Source organism: Hevea brasiliensis, chromosome 3 (genome assembly GCF_030052815.1).
Source record: "Hevea brasiliensis isolate MT/VB/25A 57/8 chromosome 3, ASM3005281v1, whole genome shotgun sequence".
NCBI classification, from domain to species: Eukaryota; Viridiplantae; Streptophyta; class Magnoliopsida; order Malpighiales; family Euphorbiaceae; genus Hevea; species Hevea brasiliensis.
Genome location: NC_079495.1, coordinates 99,356,973 through 99,376,328, shown reverse-complemented (window position 1 = coordinate 99,376,328; position 19,356 = coordinate 99,356,973). Strand labels below are relative to the sequence as shown.

At 26.3% G+C, this 19,356-nt stretch overlaps 1 protein-coding gene across 1 annotated transcript; it reads right to left on the bottom strand.

Moving 5' to 3' along the window:
• Positions 1 to 4,155: 4,155 nt before the first annotated feature.
• On the bottom strand, positions 4,156 to 10,338 carry LOC110634820 (E3 ubiquitin-protein ligase APD2). Its single transcript, XM_058144153.1, has 11 exons — positions 10,194 to 10,338; positions 9,787 to 10,073; positions 9,522 to 9,628; positions 9,318 to 9,443; positions 9,108 to 9,201; positions 7,817 to 7,891; positions 7,654 to 7,736; positions 6,313 to 6,459; positions 5,894 to 5,966; positions 5,472 to 5,823; positions 4,156 to 4,589 (listed from the first exon to the last, which is right to left on the bottom strand). The coding sequence occupies exons 2-11, from the start codon at positions 10,070 to 10,072 to the stop codon at positions 4,514 to 4,516; spliced, it is 1,419 nt and encodes a 472-aa protein (XP_058000136.1). The 5' UTR covers position 10,073; positions 10,194 to 10,338; the 3' UTR covers positions 4,156 to 4,513.
• Between the last annotated feature and the right edge of the window lie 9,018 nt (positions 10,339 to 19,356).

Below are 19,356 nucleotides of genomic sequence, written 5' to 3'. Positions count from 1 at the left end.
ATGGAGTAATTGGATCGGACGGCTAAAAATGAGGGTATAGAATGGTTGGGCGTAGATATAGTTATGCTATTAAATTGGAGCTAATTATTAAATACGCTACTGATATGGTGGTGGATATTGAATTAAATAAATTAAATTAAATTATTATAATTTAATAATTTAATTTAATTTAATTTTTAAAATAATTTAATTTAATTTTTAAAATAATTTTATTTAATTTGATTTTATATTATAAGACTTTTAGACATTTTAATTTAATTTAGTTTTAAGAAAAAATTAATTGAATTAAATTATTTTATTAATTTTTAAATTAATTTATTTTTATAAAAAATTTATAAATTATATGTAATTATATATATAAATTATTTAATTTTATTGATTAATAGCTATTATATTTAAATTAAGATTACAATTAAATTAAATAATTTAAAAATTAAAATTAAATTAAAAAAATTAAAAATTAAAATTTAATTTTTTAAATTAAACTAAATTAAAATAAAATGATTTAATTTTTTATTCATTTAGGTTTCATTTAATTTTCAAAATATTATAATTTAATTAATTTAATTTTTATAATTTAATTTAAATTAAATATAGTTTTATATTAAAAAAATAATTTTTTTTACATAAAAAAAATAATATAAAAGGTAAACTCTATATTATTGGAAGAGACTATGAATTCATATTAAGAGACTGTTTGGTTTAATTATTGAATACAACTGATAACCGTTACCGTTAACTGATAGTTGTTTTATGTTAAGTATTTGATGAAATTATATTTAGTTGTTGCTGTTGATATATAAAATGGTATATATCATATAATTTATTTAATTTTTAAATAAATATATAATTATTAATCTATTATATTATATCATTTATTTTATTATTGAAATAAGAAAATAATTATTTCTTAAGATAATTAAATAATTTTAAAAATATAGATAAGATAATAAAATAATTATTATTGTTAATAGAGAATTTTCTAATTAATTTTAAATTTTTAAATATAAATAAATATTTTATATTTTATGTTATTAATAAAAAATATTTTAATAAAATTAAAATATGTTAATTAAAATATTAAAATTATAAATAAAAAATAATAAAAAATAAAATTAAACCAATTATCAACTAATAAAAAATAAATTTAAAAATAAAATTAATATAAATTACAATCATCAATAAATATTATATTAATTATCTATTAATTATTAATTTTATTTTTTTAAAATTTATTAAATATTATAATTTATTTATTTAAACATCTACTAGCTATTAAATACACTCAATAGATAAACAAACATCCCTAGGTAATAAATTTTGGCTCATGCGGAGCCTCCGTTGGAGCAAAATTGGGCTACGTGGATACTCAGAGGTACAACGCTTTTTTCTTCATTTTTTGGATTCTTGTGCTCCGCGACTGCCTGCTACAAACTGTAACTGATACCAGAGATTATTCGGTGCAGCGGTCCACATTTGTTCTCATAATACTAATATATTCTACAATTAATTTTTTTTATAAATTTTATTTTATTAATAACAGTTGGATGCAATAGAGATATTGGCATTTAAAATAATTGACATTTTGTTATATTTGTTAATTAATTAAAGACTAATTAATATCTTTTCATTTTACATGTATCTTTATTAGGCTACTCATACAACAACCTTAATTTTATCATTTCAATTTAATATTTTTTAAAAAATATAGAAAAAAATTTAAAAACAAAATTATTTTACAGTTTTATGCTTCACAAATGAAAAATTGTAATTTAATTTTATCATTAATATATCGCCTATATTATCATATCAATATGGTAATTAATGATTTAAATTATATTTATTAATATAGAAAAATATATGATATTTAATTAATAAAAAATAAATCATTATTCTTTATATGTTAAAGCATTAAGTCACATTATATTTTTTTATTTTTTTTAAAATCTAATTTTGATAGAGTTACAACTTGAAATAATAAATTTAGCTAATAAAAATAATTTTCGTAAAATTACTTAAAAATTATGATATTGTGTAGAGTTAATACCTTGTATTTGTATTGTAGTGAGATAGATTTGAAATAATAAATAATTATTTTAAATATTTAATTTTTAAATTTATTGTGAATTTAGGTTAAATTTCAATTTATTTTAAATTAAAATATTCAAATAATATATTTAATTTAAATTCAAATTCATAAGTAAAAACTCTCAATCCAAATATAACAAGAAGTTGCTTAAGCTCTATATTCTTATAGTTATCCTATTACAATTTTAATGTAAATAATTATTTCAATTGTTTATATTTAACGATTCAATGCAGAAACAAAGATCGGACACTTTTATTATTTATTATTTTCAAAATTATTAAATTAATATTTATTTTGTAATAAATCATTTTTTTATAATGCCAGTGTATTTAACTTAATTACTTATTTTTAATTTTTAAGTTAAAGTGTATTTTCAAATTTATAAGTTAATTTAGAAATAAGTAATAATTATTGAGTAAAATAATTTAAAATTAATATTTAAATAATTTAAATATTTAATTAAAAAATAATTAAAAATAATATTAATTTATTAAAATGATAAAAATGATATATCATTAAATATTATAATTGTTGAACCACGATAGTATTTATGTTTTAAAAAGTTATTAAAATAATATAATTTTTTTATATAATTAAAATATAATTCTAAAATAAATAAATGAATCATATAATTTTTTCATTTATTTTAAATAAAATTTTAATTTATAAAATAAATTAAATACTAATTTACTTATAATTTTATTTTTTTATGTAATTATATTATAAATTTAAATTAATTTAAAATTTAATTTATTGGTTTGACAATTTTCATTTAATAATAATGGTCGAGACTATAAAGTTTTTAAATTTAAATATTAATTAAATAAAAAAATATTTTTAATGTTGAATAAAATATATTGATTATTAAGGTCATAATTAAATTGGTAGAAAACAACAAAAGGAAAAGAGAAAAAAGAATGACGCAACTCATTTCCAATCTTTGTCAAAATTTCTCGTCCCTACGAAAAGAAAGTGGAGAGGAGAAGAGAGGGAGGGAAGCAGTCTTCAACTTGTCTTCTTCATTGTTAACCCAAGTGGAATCAAAATCTATGTATTTGTTGACTGTCCTTCTGCTACTGTGTCTTGTCCAACAAGAAACACTAAGCCAATCTGTGTTCCTTTACCTTAATTAATTATAAATTAATGCTTTCTCTCTATCTCTCTCCTCGTACTCTTTTGTTTTAATATTCTTTTACACTTTGAATGGCTGCCATTCAATTCAAATCCTAATATTTTTTTTTGGTAAATGAAGACGACTATCCATCTATATGCACTTCGTGATTAAACTGTTCGACAATCAGGAGATTTTCGGATAAGTTTTATAATTACGTTGTTTAACTTTATTTTATTATTAAAAAATTTTTAAATTTTAATTTTATTTTACAAAAGGTTTTTCTAATATGTCATTATAAATTTTCGAATTAAAAAATTCACCTAAACTAATGTATGATATTTTTATACATGTAATTTCAATACTTTTTAATATTTTTGATAAAGAATAAATCTTCTTTTCTAAAAAGTAAATTATTATAATAATATTAATATTTTTTTTATAATAAGTCTAAATAATAATAAAAATAGCTAATTTTTTTAATGTGAAAGAAAACGAAATAAAAGTATAATTTTATTATTTTTTTTAATCTAAAAATCTATCATGTATTAGAGGAAATTTTAGAAAATAAAATTAAAATTCAAAAATTTTTTAGTAACAAATCAATGTTAGAAAAATGGAAGTGAATACAGGACAAAGTTCAGGAAAGGACCCGGAGATTTTCAAAGATATTATCAAATCAAACGGATTAGAATGGATATCAAAATTACCATCTGTACAGTGATGAAAGATTTTTTTTTTATGATTTTAAAGTTTTATAAGGTATGATTTTTATAATTTTTTTTGTGTATCGAATTAATTGGGCAATGTGACTGTAGGAGATTGCAGGGCAATGGTTTAAACGAGTAAGAATCTAGGCAAATGAGTTCAATCAAGCCAAACAAAGAAAGTATTCATGAATTGTCCTCTAAAGAATTAACTAGAACAGAAGGAATATCAACATTGACTGCAACCATAAACAAATAAGGCGTGCACTGTATAAATTACCTCTCAAAAGAACAATATTTAAAAAGAAAGGATTACAATAAAATATACATCTTTGAATTATGTCAACTTAAGAACATCTATTCTGAAATTCTATACGGAGATACAAAGTTACATGATGGTGGTAAGCCGAATGGGGGGAAAAAGGCATGGTCATTTCACATTAAAGACATGTTCGATTTCCATTCTATAATTTACTTGGCCAATGCAACTCTATCAAAATCCATTAGCATGAAAGGAATGGAGTAACCATAACTAATCAAATAATATTTCAAGTTACTCAGCTGGGCTGTGCAAGTGCTGCAAATAATGTCGTGCTGCTGAAAGGCTTAAACCGTAAAAATCTTCCTCACCTTCTTCATGTTTCTATGACATACAGGGCAAGTACCAGCAGCCTCCACTATCCTGCAGAGATAAAATACAACTCATGACTTGCACTGGCTTCCCATAGGCCAGCTGGCCGAGATGAGTGTCACATGAGAAGTTTATAGCAATTTGACAAGAAGCATGGAAACAACCAAATTTTCTGTACCCAAATCTTACGAGTAACTATGACCGGGGTTGAGGCCAAATACATAGAAAGTGAGATATATAACATTCTGACAATTGGCTAATTAACTTTTTTATTTCTCCCTAAAATCTTAAAAGATCTGAAGTCATTTATAATTTCTCCATAGCTGCAGTTCCCATTACACCACCCAGTCCCCTTAGGAATGATAAGGTATTGATTCTAAGAGGTCATGATAGTATACAAGTCTGTCCACACCCCACTGCCACCACACAAAGATAAACTTGCTCTACAGATATTTAGTTCTATAATTAACATCCAATGGAGATTTGCCAAACCAAATTGAGCTCCAAAATAGTTAAAGCAGGTAAGAAAGTACAATCATTGTTACTCAATTTTATCTAAAACTGAAGTTAAGTTTAAATGGTACTGCATAATTACTTCACACATAACAAATTAGCTTCTTTATGCCATTACCAAAAGGACCAAAAAATGGGCTCACAACAAACCAATTCATTACAAACATTCATGATAATTGAATGCATGCAGTCTTGCATTCTTCAGAGAACCATGCTATAGTATCTACCAAGTCAATTACTTCATCCAAAAGCTCATCCTAGGTTTAGGTTATGGCATGTCATCATAAGATCAAGGAAAAATTGGCACAAATACAGTGTTATTCTCAGTTTGAAAGCCATAGTTGTAGAACAGTAAAAAATAGAGCCATTTCCAGATATATAAATAACAAAAAGTGGTCAGGAGGGTAAATGAGTAATTACCTTGTTCCGCATGCAAAACAGGAAATGCAATGCCCACATGGGAGGAAGAAGCAGTCCCTTGGAGCATCAAAACAAATTGCACAAAGACGCCGGGTATTATTTTCATTTTCACCATCTCTTGATGGTTTTCCTTCTAAGGAACCTGAGGCTAGAAATTCTTCAAGATCCTCGTCATCATTTGAGACAGAATCATAAGAAGAGCCCCAACTTGAGAGGTCATCATCTTTATATGAAAGCAGAGGAGCTCTTGCAGGCTCCACCTCGCCATACTGAACTCCCGTTCTTTCTTCACGTATACATCGGAACTTGTTGAAGAAGTTGAATGCCAACATCATAAGCACAGTCATTACAGCTACAGGCAGCAAAGCAAGTAAACATATGATCTCCACATTTCAAAGTTTTGAAAGAAAACAGAAATATACCTATGCCAACAATATATGTTGCCCATCTTGGTCCATAGGAAATTTTGACATACCACTCATTACTTGGAGAATCCTGAAGGAAATAAGAAAATCATGATAAAGGAAAAGTTAGTTTCTCATAATTAAGATTAATAAGGAATATATTTAGCTGGTTATCAGGTGAAAATCTGTTAAATCCACATTTCTACAGATTATTCATTGGTAACCTCATCTCTAGCAGTAGAACTGAATCTATAGCATAATAATGTGCAGGTACCCCTGGGACAGTCTCTAAAATATGAACTGAAGAAAAAGACAACTGTGTTTTAGGTTTGTCTGTTTACAAGTGATTGTCCCTCTTCCATTCTGTAAATTTTCTTCTTTTAGACGATGGCCCAAAACACATAAAAGTTGAAGTATACTGTACTTAATAGACTTACCTCTTCCGGACCAGGAGAGGTTAAGACAACAGCATTTCCACTGGGAAACAAAATGCTAAAACTACATACGCCGTTAACGAAAGTACACCTGTAATAAGCTTCAGTTGTATTGTAAAGGAAAGCTTTTATACTGACGTTTAACTGCACCTGTACATTAGAAATAATCTCATAAATACTGCAAATGGCTATCTAGAGAGAAAAAATGATAATTGCTTCAGTATATCAGGCAACAACAAACAAGCTGTGAGAAAAGTTGTTTTCTAATTCATATGAAATAGACTTGATGATTTCATCCAATTCTTAAGATCAATGACAACACTGTATCTAACCTATCTCTGACCATGCATTACATTAAAAACTTGAGTTATCTTTTAACAAGATATTCCTACATCATGTGCTCCCAGAACTAAATTATTGACATGGCAAATTGTAATTTTGTTGAAAGCTAATCTTTTGTTAAAAGCATTGAAGATATAAATTTAAATTTGAATTTGGGCTGGGCTACAAGTTGCAAACAAGATAAATTCCAAGCTAATGAACATAACCATTTGTCTCCTCACGTTCCCATCTTTAGAGGTACAAAAAAGTTTCATGAGTGCTACATCAACATACACGAATAAGTGATATCTGCAATATATACATAGACACATCATAATTTATTTTTGTTTTTCATGATTTTTATACAAATGAAGACACATAGCCTGGGCCTAAAGTTTCACTGCTCTGCCAATCTAGCTCCCACTTTTTCCTCACTCTGGCTTTACAGTAGGGTTACTTTGAATTGCAGTGCAGGAGCACTTCCATAACTAAAAGGCTAACCTTCAGACAAAGGCTTAGTTTGGGAAATGGAACCAAACTTTTCAGTTCCAAATAATATAAAAGCTCTCCAATTTGTCAACACAGACTGCAGAATAAGTGCATTGAACAAATATTTGAATGAGTAATTTCTTATATTGACAAAACAAAGATTTCTTATATACTGTATGGGTTCTTATGTTCCTTCATTATTGTATCAAATTATAAGTTTTGTGTGGTTCAAGTTGGAATTGGGTTTTCTTGTATGTGTGGTTTGCTTTGTAAATCAGCAGAAATTACAATAATAAAAGCCTTTGGAGACCTAAGGTTTTTGTCTCTTGCAAATTCATCTTATTTAGGCCCTTCCATAACCCAAAATCACATATGTGGAAGCCAAAGAAACACTTTTTTCTTTTTGTGGTTGGCAATATAAGAAAGAAACAAGATGTTTATGACCCAATTGTATTAAATGTTTGAGCAACATTCCTGCAAGATGAAGAAACCAATTAATAAAACAAAAGTAGGTGGGCTGTTTTCTGCAATTACCTCTACATCCTCTGAGTTCAAGTTCCCTGCTGCAACATAATAAGTTGAAGATTTCAGTATTTCCTGGTGGATAATACCACTTCCTGCATGAAAAAAAAAATTAATAATGTCATTAAAAAAGTTAAAATAAATGAACATGCATTCTTCTCAACTTCTATCTTACCATGAATGACATTCCATGATAAAGTGGTGTTTGGATATGTCGGGTCCTCGAGCCATTCAGAAAGGCCTTCACTCCCTGCAATTTACACTTCAGAATATTATGGAAATAAAATCCAAAAGCCAATTAATTTATACAAGTTAAAAGAATAAATTTTGGAAAATTTTACAATATGAACATTGAATTCTAAAGATGCTGAATCTTTTTTCGCAATTATGTTAAGCTTGCTCATACAATAAAAAATGTAAAGCATGCAGTTATGTAGAATGGCCATTGCACAAAATACATAAGGAAAAAGATGAAAATATATAAAGGAAGAAGATGGAAATATAGGAAACTTGGATGGTATAATAATATTGACAATGAGGTCATACATAGAGCTGAATACTCAATTAAACTGAAGAAAGCCATTATATTGACAAAAATAAAGATGCATGGAGAAAGTTCAGTCCGGCAGCAAACTCTGAGCAGTTGTGGTATGAGTTTATAGTGATTTGTTGACATAATGCATGCATATCTATTATGGCTATAAATTAAGGAAATTTTTGTATTCTTACAGGTCCACCTACTATAGGAGTAATTGCTCACATTCAAATGTTCATGATTTCTGTCCCATCATCAACGAATATAGGCAAAGTAACAATTTCTTATCAGCAAAAATCAACATCAATGTTCATGAATCTTGATCACGTGGGACGAATAAATCAGCTATCTTATATGTCATTGTGGGCAATGATTAAGAAGCAGTCAGCATTATAAAATCAGATAAGTGATTAAAGGTGAATCAACAGAAAATTTAGAAGGTTGCCTTCCATTGTTAGCTTCACTTTACTTGTGTGACTGTGTCGTCTACAACATATTTGTGAGAGTCAGTTGCCAATAGAAGCAATGAGAACCTATATAAGAACATATAGTCTTAATGCTTAAGAAATATCACAATTTCCGGCTTTCTCTGCTTAAAATTATTCATTAGGATAGCTACAGTACTCTTACATGTTTCATTGGGATATAAAAATACATCCAAATTCCGAACTGCATACAGAAAAAGATTAAAAAAATGAAGGCATTCAATTTCCGTGAATATGATGCTTTCACATGCATTCAGTAAGAATATGTATTTTGCCCAAACTTTATGCTTGAAAAAAAGAAACAAGCCTTCAATTTCCATGACTTGATGCTTTTGTATGCAATCTTAAGAGTATATACAAATGACTACTATGAGGAAGAGGAAAAAAAAGGGAAGGTAAAGAGATGATTTTGCAAAGAATATCTACTAATGAAGTTCTAAAAGTACCTTGGGCAATTACAAGAAAAAGCGATGAGCTCGGGGAGTTCACATGGTATGAAATATTTATTTGAGATCCCTTATTCAGGAAATATATCCACTCCTGAAAAGATAAAATGATTCATAGTCTATATCTTATCATTACGAACATCTAAAATACATTCATAGCAGAATTGGGTTGACATATTGCAGGCAACATTATCTGAAAATTAAACTTGCCTTATGGGAATCTGCTGGAACAGAGACATTAACAGATTTGGTCCAGGACTTCACAACATCAAGTGATGGAGATTTATAAAATCCATATAGAATTAGCTCAGGATTATTACTATCCACCTCTTCCACCTAGTGAGAGCCTATCCAAATTACTGAAAGATTATGATAAAACATCAAAAAGAACTACGAATGAAAAGGAAATTTTACCTTTACAGACTGCACAAAAAAGGGACTCGTTTGAATAAGAGCTGAGGTATTGGGTCCTATGATTATACTCACAGAACCATAGACTCCCAAAATCAGAGTCATTGATACTGAAAAATCAACAGTTCATGGTCAAATTATGAAAATAACAAGCAAATTCAACAATAAAATAATTAAAAAATGTGGTCTACTAGCCAATCTGAAAATGCACGACTGAGAATCAATTACTTCTATCACACACTTAAAAAAAAATCCTAAAAATACCAACCGAAGAACCAAAAAGTGAAGACAACAATAACACAAGACCAAGTATCATCTCTAATCGGTGATGCATCATCGAAGTCAAGAAAATTTCGTCGAAATAGACCAATGTGTTGCTGCTCCGACTCTAACTCTCCAAATTGGTGCACTTCTTCGCGAGCACCAGAATAAGACGATGACGCAGCGCCAGAAGATTCTCCATTGACGGAAGAATAAACAGAAGGAGAGGCAGTAGCTCCAGAATCCCTACCAACTGAAGAAGAAGGAGCTGAACTTTGCCCTGCTTGTGCCATTCTAAAGAGAGTAAAGAAGATCAAAAGTGAGATAAAGATATGATTAGAGATTGATAAGAAAGACCTGAAAACCCTAACCCTAATCCTAGATGGAAAAAGATTGATACAGCAATGTACATACCTTGGAGTCTCTGTCGAGAAGAGGCCATGGAGCGGAAGGTGAGGAAACCAAGGTTACCAATCAGTCTTCTCTCTTTCAAAAGACTAGTAGTTGTGAGACACCGCCTGCGGTTTGACCTTGCATATGTGCATGCACTATGCAGTACTTCAGCTTTGAGCAGTTGTGCCATTTAGACCAATGGGAGTGCTTGAGGGATTACGGAAAGGGCCATTGTGTAAATATGATTAATACTTTTAGGTGACGTGGTCAATAACTATTGGCTTACTGCCTCAGCAGAGCAAGTGCGCCGGTCTAAGACGAGGGAAATTCGATTGTTGTCGGGTTAGTTACGTTAGTTCTGGTCTTTGACCATGTGAATCTTTCACATTTTGATTTATAATCAGGGAAATTATCACTAATATTAGAATAATGATCACTAAACTTTAATTCATATAATTAAAATTATTTAATTTTGTTTTCAAAATGATTATCCCAATTAAATTGCGATAAATTTTCATCTAAATTGTTAGTATAATAATTGAGTACAGTTATTAAAAATAAAATCTATTATAAAATTTATCAATAATATTAATTATGGCCTGGGTCAAATGATTTCAACACGAGGTTAGATACCTAAAATATTTGTTGGACATGCAACATCAAAACAATATATAGAGCTTCATTAGGTAGCTAGTCTTCAATAGATGCAAGTCTATTATTTTATTTTAGTTATCATACTTTAATTTATTTTAATAAAATTACTTATTTTTTTTATTAAAAATCAAATTCAATAAAATTTTTGATAAAATTATTATGCAATATGTTTTATGTGACCTTAAATTATATAAAAAAAATTATATATTTATCAGGTTAGTCTTAAATTTATTTCTTTTTTTAGTTTTTTAGGTTTAAAAATAAGGATTAGTGATTGTAATATACAGCATGGAGATAAAATTTATTTTTTCCCTTTAATTTTTTAATTTAATCTAATAAAGAGATAAATTTTTTATGATTTAAAATCATCTAAAACACATGATAAAAGAGGTTCATTAGAGACTTCTAGTGAATAAAAAAAAATAAATAATGATTTTATTGAAACAAATTAAAATATGATGAATGAAATAAAATAATTAATAGAGTTGGGTGACTATTAGAGAAATTTATTCCACTTTTATTTATATTTTTTAGGAGTTATCTTATTCAAATTCATCTATCATTTTAAAAAAATCAAGGAGTACTAATCAATCTTTTTAATTTTTTTTCTTATCCTTATTAAATGTAATAATTATTTTTATAATTTCTTAAAACTCATTTTATTACCTTCATTTTTATCTCTTAATTAAATGAAATAAAAGGTAATTCAGTTAATTAAGTAGTATTTTTTTTAATTTAAGTAATTTAATTAAAATTTTAATTATTATTGTGCAAAAACTTTCAACGATATACAGAAGTAAACGAAAACTAAATTTAGGCAAAACTAAATTATTGGAAAAGGAAAAAAAAAAATGGTTGAGGGCCTATTCTATTGTTTAATGGCATATATCTAAATCTCGCTCATAATTGCAGAAGCAGAAATCATAGTTGGCAAATGATCCTAATTGGCGCCAGCAGAGAGACAAGTAATCAATGTATTAAAAAGAACTTACACCCTGTAACGTAGAATGGGTCAAAACTAGTGCCAAAAATAGAAAAACAATGATGAGATATAAGAGGGCAAATACTTCAATATCGAAATATTAAGGAATGCCTAAATGACAAAGCTCCTTGTGAGGTGCAGATATAAGGTTGGCTGTTTTTGCAAGAGAAGATGGTACCATGTCAGGACTCATCTCAAGAAACCACAGCATCAGACTCGCCTCAAAATGCCCAAAATCAGGACGGTAAATGACTCGAATCGCTCCAAAATTATTTATGAGACTCGATTGGATAAAAGTTCAATTAAACGCAAATAAATGTTCATCTTATTTTTAAATATGTTTAGTTGAAATTTAATTTTTAAATATGTTAAATTCAAATTTGTCAATATTTTTATTAAGATTTGTAAATTATATTTTATTTTTTAATAAGTGTGTGAATTAATTTATTAAACATGCTTTCGATAATTGACTCCATTATAAGTCTATGATTAAGCTCATTAAACCAACTCGTACATACGCTTGTTAAATAAAATTGTGAGTTAATTTATTTATAAAAATATTTATATTAATTATTGTGTTTCATAATATTGTATATATTTTTTTTATTTATAATTATTCTATAAAAAGATATATTATTAACTATTATTTAAAATTACGATATAATTAATATGTAAACAGGAATTACTTATAATTAAAATTTAATTTTTTATGATTAATATGTTATAATATGTTATGGGGAATGTCATTTGCAAATGATGTTATCTTAGCTAGGAGAATTAATGAAAATGTTAATTAAATATTGTAATTTAGAGAAAGACTACATATTGAGAATAATTGATATTAAATAGAAATAAGATAAAATATATGCATTACAAGTTTAACTCGTAAAATAATGGAGAAAATATTTAATTAGATGGAGTTTTTGTGTCACAATGCAATCAATTTCTATGAATTCAGAAGAATGAAATAATAAATAAGAATACCACTCACATGATAATAGATGAAATGAAAGAGTCTGGTGGATATGCGAGAAGAGAGTACCCTCTTGGGCATTTAATCAAACGCTTTGCATCTGGACGCCAATCAGTGCTGCATTCTCTTGAATCAATGGCAAGCAATCCTAAACCCATATGCAGTCCGGTTGGGTAAATCACTTCTTCATGAAGAACAAAAAAATACACCAAAAAGAAGAGTCAAATTACAGGTTCTCCTTATCAATAAACCAACAATTTTAAATACTCCACTGAGAATAGTTATCTCGACATGGTTTGCTATAAAATCTAGCACTAGCTGCAACTGAGATGATAAAAGATGGGGATAATATGTTGTCAATTGAGAATTAAAAGAGGACTAAATCTCATCCTGTAGAATTGTTATTTCTTTTTCATCTTCAATAATATATATTTTGTTCTTCAATCTTTTATATAGCTTCTCCAATGCAAAGACGAATTAGACCTTTCCTATATGCTTGTAGCAATCTAATCGTTTATCTAAAAACCTCAATTGATCTCTCTTCAATCTCCAGCCCATTCTCATCTGTTGCCCCTAACCACTTGGCCACTATCTTTAGCATATAGACGCAGTCGCTCCATCGCTCATTTCGTCAAAGAAATCGAGAAAGGATCGAGGAGAACAGCCATTAAAGAAATAAAATTGAATTAGGAGGGAGATTGCTGCAAGATGAGGGTAGACATAGTGAGATTTGGGTTTGGAGAGTGTGGCAAAAGGAGAAATATTGTGAGAAAAATGAAGACGATATAAAACAAATGTCGAGCAGTTCAATGATGCTTTCCACACTGCAGAGCACATAGGCAAAGGTACAAGTGAATTGTGTCGAACTTTAAATATTTACATATTCAATTTAATATTTTAATAAAATTATAATTTTTTTTATCACTTTCATAAAATAATAGCCATGAATTATAAATTAATGATTATTTAATATAATTTATTATTTTATTTTTTAAATTTATAAATTTAATATAATTAATTAAAAAAAATTAAAAATTAATAAAATAACATTAATTATCCGGTCAATCTCTCTTTACAAAGTATCACGTAGCAACTTCTAAAAAAAATTTAGATTACTTTATAATATAGATAGATTTATAATAAAATATTTTAACTTATGAATATTTTTTATTAAAATTTAAATACTTAATTTTTGTCATAATTTTTTATAATATAAATTACATTAGATGTCATATATTGTAATTAGTTATGTAACATTAATGTTAAGATTATTATTTCTCTAGTTTTTAGAAAGAGAAAAATTATCTTACTCTTTTCTTTTTGTGGCTGTTTGACATTGTGTTTGGAAATCTAAAATTATTTTTTTAAATAAAAATATCATTTTAAATGCTGTTAAAAAAAGTTTAAAAAAATTATTTTTTATTTTAGTATTTTTATAATTAAAATTTATTAAATTTAATTTTAAATTATTTTTTAATACTTCTAAATTAATATATCTAAAAAAATAATTTTTTTAATAGCAATTCCTACAGTAATTACTAAACAAGTTATTTATTCCTATCAAATTGGAGCTTTCTCTTGCCCCATTCGGATAAGGATGTACTCCCTTAGTCCCAGAGAGTGGGTGTCCCCCTCTTTGCCTCCAAGATCGGATTGAACATAGCTTTTGTTGCATATCAATGCTTAAGAAGAAGGGGCTCTGCTGTTCTTAGATTTGCATGTCCTTGTTTCAATGTTGGCAGCCGTTCAAGGTTATGATATTTTATGGATAGTTTTTCATTGGTGTTGGGTTCCCTGGAGGGCTTGTTTTTTAGGCGTGCAGCACCTAGGAATCTTTATCCGCCTAATAGAGGCCAACTCTCAACGGTTTGTATGTACCAATGAGGTCTCAACGGTTTGTATATACCAATAGGGTCTACTTTGCCACCCTTCTCTACGTGTTCTTTCGCACCTCATGGCTCTATACATTTTTTTTGGCTTGTTGGGATCTTGGATCGGCTCCCCATTTTGTCACTAATGATGACTTTTCTTGGGGTTTTGGGCTAGATTCAACTTGGTATGACTCCTCCGGTTCTTCTCAGCGAGTGTACATTCTCTGGTTGACTAGCTTTTGACTATGACGGTGGCATTGCTTCCTTGTTGCTGTTGCATCTCTTTGGTTTTGCCTAGCTAGAGTTTGGTTTTAGATTTGGGCTTCTCTAGGATGGGTTTTGAAGGATTTTCTGTATTGAGCAATGCGTTTGGGAATGTATTGTAAGTTTGGGTTTCTTTGATTTGTTGTTTGCTGATCATATTGTGCTGTAGTCCATTATATCTAGGCTATAGCCCATACACTGCACATTTTTATTAACTAGTTTTATTTTTTATGTGCGTTGCATATTATTTTATTCATTTTATAAGTTTATGATTCAAATTTTTTATATTTAATTTTTAATATATGATATAATTTATGAAAATTTTATTAAGTTCATAATACTGTAGAGTTTTTTTTTTATTTTTTTATTTAATTTTATGAAATTCTTATTATTAATATATATATATATGTGATTTAATTGCGAAGAAATTAAAAAAAAATTAAATAAATTTGCTAATCAAGGAAAAATTGAATTATATATATTATTAAGTATAAAATTATTAACATTTTTTAATATTTTAGTTTAATTAATTTTAAATTAACTAAATGATAACATAATGATGTAATCAATAAAAAGTTAATATATAAAATAAAATTTATTATATATTTTTTATTTATATAAGTATAATTCCTCGTTAACTATCTGACTAAAAAAATTGATAAGATAATTATTTACAATTAAATATATAGCTTCTAACTTTAAATTATATTTTAAAGAAATTCACTTATTGACTCAAATAAAAATTGTTAATATAATACAAATTATATTTAAATTAAAAACTAATTTAAATTAAAAACTAATCCAATTAATCAAATTAAAATTATTAAAGTTGATTGTTATTTTCAAGATAAATACTTGAATCTCCAAAACTAAAACACAAGTCACTTTATTTTTACTTAGCTCACTTGATGAATATCGATTACAATTTGCCTTTTATAAATATTATTATCAAATATTTTATTCTAACTATTATACCACTCTTAGAGTATTTATTATAAATGAAATTGGATTGTAAAAAACTTGAAAGATAAATAAAGTGGAATTAATAAATTTATATTTATATAAATTATAAACTTAATTTAAATTATAAAAAATAATATAATTATAAATAATATAATTTAACATTCATAAAATTTCATTAAAATTTAATATTAATATAAATAAATATATTATCTAACTAATAAACGACATGACTATATTTAGCTAGGTACATTTAAATTTTTAATTAAAAAGATCTTTATAACACTTTTTATTTTCAATCCAAATTGAATGTTTTTTTTTTAACTTAAAACTTATGATTTTTCTTAAAAAAAAAATAAATTTATGATTTTTTAGTTAATTATTTTCATAAAATTAATTATTTTTTAAAAAAATTCTTATGAATTTTTTTGAAAAATATGAATTTTTTTTAATATAATTAACTATTTCTTGTAAAATTTTATTTTAAATTAAGTAGTATGATTTTAATATACTATAATCAAGATTTGTGAATAATTGTGGATAGCTAGTACTAATAAGATTTCTCATTCATCTGAAATTCCTTTTATAATAAAATTCTAAATTAAAATTTAAATTTATATATTTTATATATTGTAATAAAGTATTAAATTTTAATAATTAATTAAAAATCAACATTTATAGCACTTTTAAATTCAATCCAATTTGTATATATACAACTTAAAGTTTTTTATTAAAAAAAATGAATTTATGATTTTTTTTGTTAATTATTTTTCATAAGATTGTTATTGATGCTCTATGATTAGAAATGGGTCCTTGGATAAGGGACATGTATACGGCCTCTATAGTGAGACATGTATACAATACTATAGGCCAAAGCGTAAAGGACACCTGACTAATGCGACATAGAGAATGAGAGCCCTAGAACCCATAAACAATGGCCTCGAAACCAGTCAGATAATCTCGTAGGACAATGGAAAGAGTTACTGTAATCGTTATAGAGGATAATTTATATGAGCACAATTCATCTATATAGGAACCTAATAATAAATGACTAAGATGTCACCTATTGAATTAAATAACGAAGTAACAATTGGAACAGACCTAGAAAATAATAATTACGGCTTAAGGAAATAAAAACATGGAAGTTGGACAGGAATCCAGGCACTTCATGATCAAGCCAACTAGCTTAAGTTGGAACATTTCCGAGAGAAAGGAGTCGAAGGAGTCTCCACACAAAGAAAACCAGTCGAACGCACCACTCGTAAGTCTTGCTTGAATAACTAACCCCTTTTGTCGCAGCAAGAGTCTGTTGGAGTAATCATAATTTATAAAGCCACTTGATCTGACTATGATGTAGTCATAAGTGACTGAGACAACCTACTTGTATACCCTTCACATGTGTTGGGCGCACATTGGATCCTCAATTCAATATAAAAAGGTTGACTTACATAGGGGTAGGGCTGAGCAGAATTCAGTTCAAACCGAAAAATCGAACTGAACCGAGTCAATTCGGTTCAATCGGTTCGGTTTTAAAATTTAATCAGTTCGGTTCGGTTTTAATTTATAAAAATTTGTGTTATTTCGATTTGGTTCGGTTTTGAAGAGGAAAAAAATCAGTTAAACCGAATCGAACTGAATAGTGATTTATATAGTCAAATCGAACCGAATTGATTTTTGAATTAATTTATTTTTATGGAAAATTTATGAATTATATTTAATTTTATATATATTAATTGTTTAATTTCATTGATTAATGGTTATTACGTTCAAATCAAAGTTAAAATTAGATCAAATAACTTGAAAATCAAGTATAAATTAAAAAATCAATCAAAAATCAAACCGATCGGTTTAAACTGAATCGAAATAAAGCGGTTCGGTTCGATTCGATTTTTCATCAATTTCGATTCGATTCGATTTCTAAAATTGACGGTTCGATTTTTATAATTTAATTCGATTCGATTCGATTCGATTTGAACCGATTGCTCCTAATAAGGGGGACCTCTTCAGGCAAGTCCACAAAATACCTCAACAAAAACTACTCACAGCGAAACCCCTCCTAAGTCAGACACCAGCGAGATTGTTAAGTTAGGTCTAAGCTCACCCATCATCCCCATTGACACAAGCACGTGTTATCATCCTGTTTGTCTACCTAACCAGTCATTATCAATTACATATATTTTTTCAAAATTCTATGTGAATTGTTTTTAAAAAAAATGAATTTTTATTTTAATTAACTATTTCTTATAAAATTTTATTTTAAATTAAGTATAAGTTAATAAAGCAGGTTAAAAATTTTAAATTTATAGTAATATTAAAAATAATTTAAATAATAAAAATTATATAATTGTAATTTATAAATAATATAAATAACAAATAGTATTTTAGGCAAACCCAATGTTCTCTTTCCCTCTTTCAACATTTATGAACTTTTGTTTTTTGACAAAAAAAATAATATGTAAAAGTTAAAACTAAAATATTTTCTAAATTTATATAAAGAAATAAATAATAACAAATATCTTTTAGTTATAAGAGAAAATATATTAATTTATTCATATATAATTGTAAGTTTATTATTTACAGTAAATGACATAACTTTTTAATTATATTTATACTTATATTAAATCAATAAATATTAATCTTAAATACCTGTCATGTTTTACTATATTTTGTTTGAATTATATATATATATATTTGATGATAATTCTTTATAATTTTTTAATATATATTTGAATTATAATAATATATAATAATAATAATAATAATAATAATAATAATAATTGAAAATATATTAATATAATTCAAATATATATTAAAAAATTATAAAGAATTATCATCAAATATATATATATATATATAATAATTGAAAATATATTATTATAATTCAAATATATATTAAAAAATTATAAAGAATTATCATCAAATATTTCAACTTTATGTATCATATAAAAATAACTTAATTTTCATATACAATTAATTTTTAATTATAAATAATTATATTTTATATAAAATTTTTAAATGATATTTTATCTAACTTAATCATATAAAAATTTACAATAATTTTAAATAATAAGTGTCAATAATTATTTTATAATAATCATAAACAAAATTAATATATTTATAAAATTATAAAAATATAATAATTAATATAAATAAATTTATAAATAAATCATCTTACAAACCTATTTAATGAGTTTACTAATGAATTTAAAACCTTTAAACGAGAAAACTCACTAATCAATTTAAAGAATATATTCATGAGGGCTAAACTCATTTATTAAATGAATTTAATAATAATAATACTTGAATTTGTTTCATTTAGAGAAAATAATTCAAATAAAATGAAATTTTATCAAGCTAAACCTCAATCATTTTTTCTGATTTATAATTCAGCTAATTATTAAATATATTAAAAAATTAAAAAATTAAAAAATAATATTCTCTTACAAAAGATAAAACAATTTAAAAAGATACGATCGTCGC